This window comes from Macaca mulatta, chromosome 4 (assembly GCF_049350105.2).
Source record: "Macaca mulatta isolate MMU2019108-1 chromosome 4, T2T-MMU8v2.0, whole genome shotgun sequence".
Classification (NCBI taxonomy): Eukaryota; Metazoa; Chordata; class Mammalia; order Primates; family Cercopithecidae; genus Macaca; species Macaca mulatta.
In genome coordinates this window covers 153,209,524-153,220,159 of record NC_133409.1, presented here as the reverse complement: position 1 = coordinate 153,220,159, position 10,636 = coordinate 153,209,524, and the positions used below count along the sequence as shown (strand labels likewise).

The 10,636-nt window shown below is 44.9% G+C and overlaps 2 protein-coding genes and 1 long non-coding RNA gene across 8 annotated transcripts in view; 1 reads left to right on the top strand and 2 right to left on the bottom strand.

Moving 5' to 3' along the window:
* LOC712069 (uncharacterized) overlaps positions 1-10,636 on the bottom strand; it is a 241,669-nt gene that overhangs the window by 8,195 nt on the left and 222,838 nt on the right. The gene's annotated exons all lie outside the window — the stretch shown is intronic.
* Positions 1-10,636, top strand: part of MAMU-A3 (major histocompatibility complex, class I, A) — a 67,688-nt gene that overhangs the window by 35,281 nt on the left and 21,771 nt on the right. The gene's annotated exons all lie outside the window — the stretch shown is intronic.
* The window catches only part of LOC144340520 (uncharacterized), a 64,337-nt gene continuing 55,087 nt past the window's right edge, over positions 1,387-10,636 (bottom strand). Inside the window, exons 3-6 of one of the 3 annotated variants that reach the window (XM_078000728.1) lie at positions 9,436-9,555; positions 7,981-8,068; positions 7,210-7,321; positions 1,387-4,915 (exon numbers count right to left, since the gene is read on the bottom strand). In XM_078000728.1, coding sequence (XP_077856854.1) covers positions 9,511-9,555 — 45 coding nt within the window. In that variant the 3' untranslated portion in view covers positions 1,387-4,915; positions 7,210-7,321; positions 7,981-8,068; positions 9,436-9,510. The remainder of the gene's footprint in view (positions 4,916-7,209; positions 7,322-7,980; positions 8,069-9,435; positions 9,556-10,636) is intronic. The other 2 variants (XM_078000727.1, XM_078000726.1) reach the window with 2 other exon arrangements.

Genomic DNA, 10,636 nt, shown 5'->3' with positions numbered 1-10,636 from the left:
AATGAAAATGTCCTCAACAAACACTGGCAGACGATAAAATGCCACATAAAAAAGAACTATACTCCATGACCAATGAGATTCATCCCAGGAAAATAAGGTTGGATTAATATTTGAAATAAATGAATGGAAAGCACTGTATTAATGAAGTAAAAGATATAATTATCTCAAAAGATGCAGAAGAAACAGTTGACAGGTATGTTAACACCATTCATGTTTGTAAGTTTCAACAAAATAGGAATGGAGGGGACCTTCCTCACTCTGATAAAGGGCATCTATTTTAACCCACAGTTAAAATCATGCTTAATGAAGAAAGACTGAATGCTTTTCTCCTAAGATACGGATCAATGCAAGGACGTCCAGTCTTCCACTTAACTTTGTACTTCCACTTCCACTTAACGTTGTACTGGAGATAGTAGCCAGTGCGCTAAGGCAGAAAATTAAAAATTAAAGGCATCCAGATAAAATGGAAAACATAAAACTCTATTCGCAGATAACATGACCTTGTCTGTAGAATTCACAAGCAGATAAAAGTCTGCTAGCACTAAGAAATGAATCCAGAAGGGCCCATAGTATATAAAATCAATATAAAAATTAATTATTAACATATTTATCTATACAAGCAATGAAAATCTCAACTTTCCTATCACAGTAGTTACCAAAAGGGCGAAATAGAAATAAATTTAGGAAAGGACCAGTGTTTGTTCACTGAAAATAAAAAAACATTACTGAGAGAAATTAAAGGTCTAAATAAATGGAGAGATGTGGTTGGAAAGCTCAATAATATTGTTAAGATGGCAGTTCTCCCCTAATAGATCTATAGGTTCAACACAATTGGTATCAAAATTCCAGCAGATATTTCATAGAAAACTGACAAAATAAGCCTAAAAATGTATATGAAAATGCAAGGGACACAGAAGTGCCAACACAAATTTGAACAAAAAAAACGGAATGTCATATAAAACTATAAAAATCTGGACAGTATGGAACTGAGAGACATAGAGATCAATGAACAGAAAGGAACAGAAGTGAAAATCTAGAAAGACCTTCTTACAAATTTTTTTTTTTTTGTCAATTGATTTTCAATGAAGTTGCATAGGTAATTCAATGTGACACTTAACACCATATAAAATATCAGCTCCAACAAATTAGAGACCTATAGAGCTAAAATTTATGAGTTAAAACTATAAAATTTCTAAAAGAAAATGTAAGAGAAAATTTTTTTGACTTTGGGTAGTTAGGCAAAATATTCTTAGATAAAAATACCAAAAGCATGATCTACAAGTGAAAAAAAAAAAAAAGAGAGAGATAGAGAAATTGGGCTTAGTTAAAATTTAAAACTTGAGTGCTCCAAAAGACGTAATTGAGAAAATGAGAAGACAAGCCATAGACTGGGAGTAAATATTTCACAATTTATTACAAATTACATTTGCGATGAAGAACATGTATCCAGAATATGTGACAAGTTCTTAAACTCAATGTAAGAAGACAAGCAACTCAACTGAAAGTGAGCAAAACATACAAATATGCTCAACTGACTTTTACAAAAGCACAAAAGCAATTCAATGAAGGAAGGAGAGCTTGCCCAACAAACGGTGCTGGAGCAACTGGACAACCGCAGTGGAAAAACCCTGAGCCCAAATCTCACACTTTATACAAAAAATAACTCAAAATGAATCACAAGCTTTAATGCAAGACACAGAGTTAAAATGGCAAACACTGAGCTGGGCCTGGTGTCACAGACCTGTACTCTCAGCTACTCGGGAGGCTGAGGTGGGAGGATCCCTGGAGCCCAGGAGTTCAAGGACAGCCTAGGCCAAATTTTTTTTTTTCTAAAATAAATAATAAATTAAAAACTTTAAATTACAACCTTTGAAGAAAAAGTCATCAGAAATAAGACTGGACAAAGAGTTCTTAGACATAACACCAAAAGTATGATCCATAAAAGAAAAAGTTAATAAATTGGATCTTATCAACATTAAAAACTGTTGCTCTGTGAGAGACCTGTGAAGAGCATAAAAAAGCAAGCTAGAGCATGAGAGAAGATATTTACAGACAACATATTCTGTAAAGACTTGCACTCAGAATGTATGAAGAAATGTAAAAACCCAACAGTAAAAATGAAATTCAAATACAAAACAGGCAATGAGCAAGACAGGAACAGACATTTCTCTGAAGAGGATAAACATCGGACTAACCAGCAAATGAAAAGACACTCAACATGATTATCCAGTAGGAAAAATACAAATTAAAACCACAATCATGAGAATGGCTGAAATACAAAATAAAGGTAACAACAGGTGCTGGCAAGGATGCAGAGAAACTGGGTTACTCTTATGTTGCTGGTAGGAAGGACTTTAAAATGGGACAGTCACTCTGGAAATGGGTATTGCAGTTTTCTTCAAACTTAACATGCAATTTACCTTATGACTAGCAACTGACCTCCTAGGCACTTATTTCAAACAAGGGAAAATGTTATGTTCACAAAACACCTGTACACAAATACTCTTGCAGCTTTATCCATAACACTTTCAAACTGAAAATAATGAAATTGTCTTTCAGTGGGTGAAGGAGACCTGCTGGTTGAACTCATAACTGAGTCAACACAAGTGCCCTTCCTCAAGGCTACCATCCTGCTTCTCTGTGTAGTAAGGGTTTATGTGTATTTCCCACTTTCTCTCAAATAATATTAAAGACATGTACTGAGGGATCAAAATCTAATAAACATAAATTTTTACTGCTCCATCAAAGATAATCTGAAGTGGGACTGTGGTTTGGAGCCACTGCCTGGTTCTGCTGAGGTGCTGGGTGTGTTACTTACCGTGGCATTTGCAACATTAATGGAAAAGTCAACGTAATGAAACAGGCAGATGGCATCTTGGTATTTCTGTGAAAACAGGTTTCCCTCCAGGACTCTGAAGGCAGCTCAGGGGACACACTTTCAAAATGGCAAAGATCAATTATGGTTCCTAGTGGGACACTAGCCTATTCCAGTTCAGCTCTCTGTATCTCTCCCTCTGTTTTCCCTCATTCTTCCAACTTATAATTGTGTAAATTTTCAAATGTGCAAAGAATCTGAAAGAATAGTGCAGTAAAATTCAAGTTACCACTCTGCCATATTTGCTTAATATCTCTTTATATACATGAAAGCAGCATGTGGAATGATGGCCAATAGTGACCCAGAAGGGTAAGGGTGGTTGGCAGTGGGTGTATTATGAGAAGGGTTTCTTGGTGGGTACAATGTGGCCGGCTCCAGTGACGGATGCACTGAAGGCCCTGACTTTACCACAACTCAATATAGCAATGTAGCGAAATTGTGCTGGTGCCCCCTGAATGTATACAAATTTACAAAATAAAAAATAAAATAACATATCTGTATAGATACAGGTAGGTATGTTTGTATAGCATGTGTGTGAATATGTGTGTGTGTGTATGAGTGTCTGTGTGTGTGTGTAGAGAGAGAGGCAGCGCCAATGAAGATTGTGTGACTGAGACATTCTAAAGTAACTTAAACACAAAACACGCATGGATAAATGTGTCTGTGAAAACAAACCTGAATACAAACATGAAACCATATATCTATAAACACATCTCTGGATAGATAGCTTATGAACGAATTCCCTACCCCAACTCCCTTACTGGTTACCCTGTGAACACAGGCAGGCAGGAAACAGGACCCAGCTAGGGTTCCTCATCCTTCTCTTGCATCCAGGCAGGTTCTGCATCTGCTACTGCTGCACAGAGGGCTCCCATCCCTGCCTTGGTCTGTTTCACAGGTGCTCCCCTAACTTTCTCTGCCACCACTGCTTTACCTGGATGGAGCTGAGGCTGCCCTGACCAAGAACAGCACCACGCACCTGTGCCCCCAAAACCAGGAAGTTAGGAAGAACCACGCAACAGGGTCAGTAACTCTCCCACCTCCCCAGTCAGTCTGAACTGATGGCAGGAGATACTGATGCTTGCTTTACTCATCCTTATTCCCAGCTCATTTATTCTGCATTAATTCCGTTCACATGTCCCTAGCAGTCACTTCACCCCAGAAGCACTGACCTCTACTCTTCATAATCAGGAAACCCCAAAGCACTCTCTGTCACCTCCTGGATACCATCTTCAGCTCTACATCATCACATGTGGGCTCCAACTCTGCAGGGCAGATGTTCCCCCACAGGGTCAGCCCCTGAACATTGGCCCCAGATGTCCCCCATCCCTTCTCAGCCCTTTCGGTGCTGCTGTGAATCTGTTCTTCACTGAGAACTGGTGTGGAGATGTGGGGGAGGAGGGGAGATTTCTTTGTGCTGTGTCAAGGCATCGAAACAGACCTCTCCTTCTCTCCTGAACCTCACACTCTCTCCCTTCCCAGACACTTGAAATAAAACACAGACCGGAAATGTCTATTTAAACATTAAATATCTATAGTATAAAATATGAAGACAGAGTAGAATAGGGTAATGCAGGAGAGTGGAACAGGGATGAGGGGACCTCAAGGTGCCAGAAAAGCTGGTCCTGGCTCCTCAGGAGGAACCGTCACCAGGACACTCACTCATAAAGCTCATCTATAATAATACAATTACTGCACATGTGATATATTAAAATATAATAACAAAATAACAAAAATAACATGGCACAGCTGCAAACACCTGATATATGGTAACGCTTATCATTCATCCAACCACAAGAAATAAATACTGTTAATTTCCCCATTTCCTAGATGAGGAAACTAAGGCACCGAGAGGGAAAGTGCTGGTGAGACCCAGGCAGGGAGTTGAATATAGGCCGCCTGGCTGCAGAGTCTAGCCACCCTCAGTGGCACCAGTGGACCCAGGAGATGACACGGGAGACTGAAATCCCAGCTGTGCACTGCCCTGGTGGTCTCCTGTCCCAGCCAGGTGTTGATCCAGGCCTTGTAGGTTCCCATGCTCTGGAGAAAAGAGAGAAACAGTACATGTTCCACTGGATGCAGGGCGCTGCTTTTATTCCCTGAGGACTTCTCCCTCCTCAGTCACTCCAAAATCAGATTCACCCTTTCTCTGAGGGAAGATGACGTCCCCACTTTTTTCTCCCTCCCATGGCACTTTCCCCAGCCCCTGCCAGTCCCCTCCCGTGACTCTATCAGCATCAGCACCTGCCCTGTGCCCAGCACCCATCGCGCAGGGAGTGAAAGGACCCCAGGATGAAGGAACAAGACCCAGGAGGAAACTCAGTGCCCTCCCCTCCTCTCACGCCTGACCAGCCCTGACACAGTGGGAGGCCTCCCCAAAGAGAGGCCCTGGCCCTATCTCCATGTCCTCCAGTCCTGGGCTGGGTCACACACACACGGGGTCCTTCTCCCCTTCATTCCCCAGGCCCTCCTCATCTGTGGAGGCACCTGCACACTAGGGCAGGCCCTGCACACTGTGGGTTCTTTCCTCCACCAGCAGCTCAGCGTTCCTCCCCTCCCAGCTCTGAGCAGGCAGCTTCTAACTGGAGATCCCATCAGGAAGCCCTGGGGCTCACAGGCCCAGCATGGAAATACGTGGCTGGATGGAGTCTGCACCTGACCTGATGCTGGGGACCCCCTTGCTCAAGGAGCAGTCCCCTCCCCATAACCTACACTTGGGCTGTGATTGCCCCTGCCTGGTGCACTCATCCCTGGAAACGCAGCTCCATCCCAGAACTGCTGCTTCGTGAGACTGCACAGCCTTCCTGCCGTGTTCCTAGCAGGGATTCCACCCAGGCCACTGCCATTGCAGCCCACAGGGTATATTCTTCTTCTCCTTGTGGAGCAGAGGGTTTCTTCAGACGCCTCATCCTGAGGCTGCCTCCATCCTCTGCACCTGGTTATTGCCACTGCCACAGCCACAGTCTCCCACATGGACCCTCCGAGAAAGGAAGCTCCAAATTTGAGTTCCTGTTCCACTCAACATGCTTTACAGCATCAGTATTGGAGGACATCTTATTAAGATTATCCAGCTGAAATTATGTTGATGGACATCAACATTTAAAGCAGGAATTTTGAGAAATTAACTTGTGATTTTCATACCCTTTTTCTGGCCAATATTCCAATGACCTGTGAGGAAACCCTTCCTGCCTACAGGGAAGCAGAATTGACAGTCCCTCTACGGGAGACACCACAGGTGAGAGCAGGAGGGACCACAGACCTGCACTGCCCCTGCTGTGGGTGCCTCCTGGATGGGGCCCTCTTGCTGCAGGGCAGGGGATGAACCATCCCATCTGCTGAGGCCTGAGTTCAATTAGGTTCAAGGATGAGTCGCCACTACCCCACTGGCCGGACACACAGAAGTGGGGAAATGGCAGAAAGACTCGGGGTTCCTGGACACCCCAGCCTCTCACTGTCTCCTGCACTGCCTCTGTCTTTACAAAAACACAAAACTTTCTGCTTTCTCCTCTCCCCTCAAACAACTTGACTGTGGGGAAAACAATTCTGACTGTCTTTTATTTTAAACTTGCCAGGCAATGAAGATGTTAAGAAAAACATTGGCTCAGGAAAGGCAAGGTGAGGCCACAAAGCACAGAACAAAGCCCCAAAAACGGGGATTAGGACTCTGCGGGCTAGAAAAAGAAATACCTGGACATAGGATGAAAACAGCGAACCAGCTGCCCTGGCAGGGTGCTGGTCCCCACTCCCCAAATTGCCCAGGGACACCTGCTTATCTACTCGTCCATATCATCTGCAAGGAAACATAGGGCGGCAGGGGCCACATGGTGAGAACCTGGAAAAAGCACAGCCTTGAGTGACCCAGAGGAAAAAGCACAGCCTTGAGTGACCCAGAAGACACAACACCCCCGAGAGAGAGCTCCCGGAGGAGGCGCATGGGCAGCTGCAAGGTGGAAGAGGATGGCCGTGTGCACTCAGGACCCTCCCTGGTACAAGGGAGGACACAAAGGGAACTGCGCATGCAGGGGCCCTCCGTCAGCCTCGTGGGTCTTTTTCTTGGTGTCCTTCTGATGGCTGGAGAAACAGGGGAGAGTGATGCAGAGAGGAAGGGACTAGAGGCTCTGCCTCTCCTCGGATTCCTTTCTAATTTCTAACCTCTCACCAGATCACATCTGCCTTTACTATTGGCTCCCTCTGAGTCCATGATTATTCAGGCTCTCAGCAATCAGCATGCAATTCCCAACTCACCCACCTAGATGCACCCTGGTAAGCCTGAGAGACAGACTGGAATGGGGACAGCGCAGGTGCCATGGCCCTCCCTGCTGCCCAGTCCTCACCTTCAGCAGGAGGAGGCCACAGCTGGACGTTTGAGGGCCTTGGCCCAGCCTTGGCTTGGGCAGAACTTAAGGGTGTCAAAAATAAGCTACATATGATGGTTCATTTTCAATTCTATGTGCCTTAGTATAGGTTTAACATGGACATAAAGAGACACATGGACACAAAGACAGAAAAAAGCAAAATGTACTAAGCCATCCCCCAGCTCCTTCCTGCTTTCCTTTTAATGCACCAGCCAGGTGCCGATCAGTTGGGGCCCCCTCGATGACCCCCTCCCCACCTCACCAAATGATTTAGTTTAGGCTATCTTGCAATGTAGATAATTGTACCCTTTCTTATCACCTAAATGCAGCTATTAGGGCCATAAATTAAATGTTTAAGGAGTCCTGAGACAATCGCAATGCATTATGGGCTGCAACAAAATGCAGCAAAAAGACTCTAAAGAACATACTGGAAGCTTTAATCAAACTACAATAGGCAACATCCAGAAAGACTGTAACCCCACAGTACTCAGCTAATGAGGAACTGGGGGAGGGACGTGGGCACTAGGGAATAAATTGTTTGTTGAAACCGTCCCCGGTGTGCCTGCATTCCAGACACCCGATACTGCAAAACTATTGCTAAAAGTCTCACTTTCACTGTTCTCTGGGTCTCTGAGAGAGACAATTCTTTGGGTTTGGATGGGTGAGTTTGTTTCCTACAATCTAGTGGCCTGTATGGGGATCACTGTGCTTGCATGAAGTGAGACTTTGGCGGAAAGAGGAAAAGCGTACCACTGGATTCATGTGGCCCATTCTGTCCAGATGTCCAGGTTCCCCACAGAAGCCACAGAAGCCACAGAAGCCACAGACAAACTTGAAACTGTTATTCAGAAGACAACGAAAGTGACACAGGGAAAAAGAAAAGCAGGCACCACGGCAACCAGGCAAACTTGTGCACAAGCCCAGGTAGGAAGATTGGACTACGAGCACTGCCTTGGTGGTTGGGCATTTTCGGAGGTCAAGTGTGTGTGACTGAGACATATCCTAGATACGAAGCGAGTGCGGAGACCCAATCCATGGTTGTGTTCTCCCAGGAAGGAAACGGCCAGAGATGGACAAAGCAGTTACAAAGCAGTTGACTTGCGGGTTGTGAAGAGACCTCCAGTAAGGGGCGTTGAGTACACAGGGAAACTCAGACTCAGGGAGCAACCGAAAATGGGAAGCAAGAATTCTAGGACTAGGGAACAAAGGAAGGAGGAAGCCGAGGAGGCCCCCTCCAGCATACCCCCAGATAGTCCACTGGGGAGGATGTTACAGGCTTGGCGGAATAACCCCCGAACCAGGAATAAGGAAAAACAAAAAATAATTAAGTATTGCTGTTTTCTCCAGCCTAAAGAGCCCATTCGTCAGCCTTTGGTCTTTTGGCCTAAGTTTAGCTCAAATAAGGACTGTGTATGCCAAGCTTTAATTCTTTATGTGAATAATAAATCCCCATCCTCACAAGAGGTGATGGGTTTGTTGGATTAGTGAATGAACCCCTTGTTTCCCCTTAAAGAGAAATAAGAGCATAGTAAAGAGCCCTCACCCAATGAAAAGCCCTGGGATCTCCTAACACACTTGCCCTCACGCCATACATCTCACAAAGTAGAGGACAGGGAGATCAGGGGGCAACAGGAAGGTTGGAGGAAAAGGAATCTGGGGGTCATGAAGGAGCTAAACCCTTAAATCTTCGTCCAAATTTAAGGAAAGAACTAGAACAATGTAAAAAGGGCATTAAGAATTTCCCTATTCCTTCTAAACAGCAGGTGTCTAACATGTATTCTCTCAGAAAAGTCCCTATGGGACAGGGAAAAATTGGATTTGTGAGTACGTCTTTAACAAGTACTGAGGTTAGGAATTTTAAAATAGAAATGATGTCACTCTTAGAAGCTAGCTCTCAGTAAGGCTGCAGAGGGCCTGGCGGACTACATAAGGAAAATCAGAACTAGGATCCTAAACACAAATGACTACGGGGTCAGCAAATAATAAAAAGGAGGGCTGCAGGGCTGGGTGGGAACTGTGGCGGCTGCTCAGCTGTTGTTACAGTGCCGGCACTGTGTTGTCAGGAATAGCAGGACGGGTCCCATCTTCGTGGCCTCAATTTTGCCAACCTAACAATGGCTCAAGAAGCGGGAACTCAGCCCGGCTGTGGAGAAGGCCCCGCCGAAATTTCATCAGTCACCTAGCCCCACCCCAGCGACTGCTCACCCAATGAAAATGGACGCCTGGAGATGAGAACCAATCATAAGTGGGTAGGGCGGGGCCACACGCCGAATAGAAAGTTCACGACCAATTACAGATTTCTTTGTTCTTTCTCCACTCCCACTGCTAAAAAAAAAAGAAAAGAAAAAGAAAAACGTCTTCCCAATTAGATAACGGCAACTGTAGTACAACCTTGTTATTATGCTAAAAGCCACTGAACTGTACACTTGAAAAAGGTAAATTATGAGGCACATGAATTATATCTCAATAATAATAACGCCATCCAGAAAGCCTCTTTCAATTGAGAGAACTGCCTCCTCCCCAATACACATTTCTTAGTGTTCAGGGCACCTAGACAGGAGTCCTCAAACCTATCTTCCTAGAACCACCTGAAGAGTTTTTAATATCCACGGTCCCAGGCCACTGTCAAAGCCAATGGACTCACAAAGCCTAGATTACATCTAAGCCTGAGTATCTTTCAAAGTTCCCTGGGTGGTTCCAATGTGTAGTCGAGTTTTAGAACCACTATTCTAGCCCACGGTTTGGTACCAACTCAGCCTGCCTTCAATCTCATCTATTATCTTTGTTTTTGTTTTCTCTTTTTTTTTCTTTTAGAATGGGCTGGGGGATCTCACTCTGTCACCCAGTTGGAGTGCAGTGGCGTGATGACAGCTCACATCAGCCTCGAATGCCTGGGCTGGAGCAATCCTGCCGCCTCAGCCTCCTGAGTAGTTGGGACTACAGGCGAGTGCCACCACGCCCAGCTGTCATTTACCATCTGGTGCCATCCTCCATTAGACAATGAACCATCTGTGATCAGGAACTGTGTCCCTTCCATCTTCGTCAGCCTTACAAACATATTTTTAAATGGAACTCTATGATTACTAACCATTCTCCAAGACCCCTAGCCTACACTTTTCTGTAGATGAAAATGTCATACATCACAGAGTTTTAACAATTACTGAGTTTTTCCATCCATATTCACTGATTATTTATTTTGATCATCATAATTTATTGAGCACAGCAGGGACTGGGATCCTGTCCCCACCTTAGAGGGATTATTTACACTGCTAAAGGTCACAAGGGTAGTGAGGGAAAGAGAGGGAGATGGACCCAGTTCTCCTGACACTGGTCCCAAGCAAGCCCTTCCCTCCACAGTGTCTACCCTCTCTCAAGGACTTTTTCTCCCTGCGCCAGGTCCAGCAAA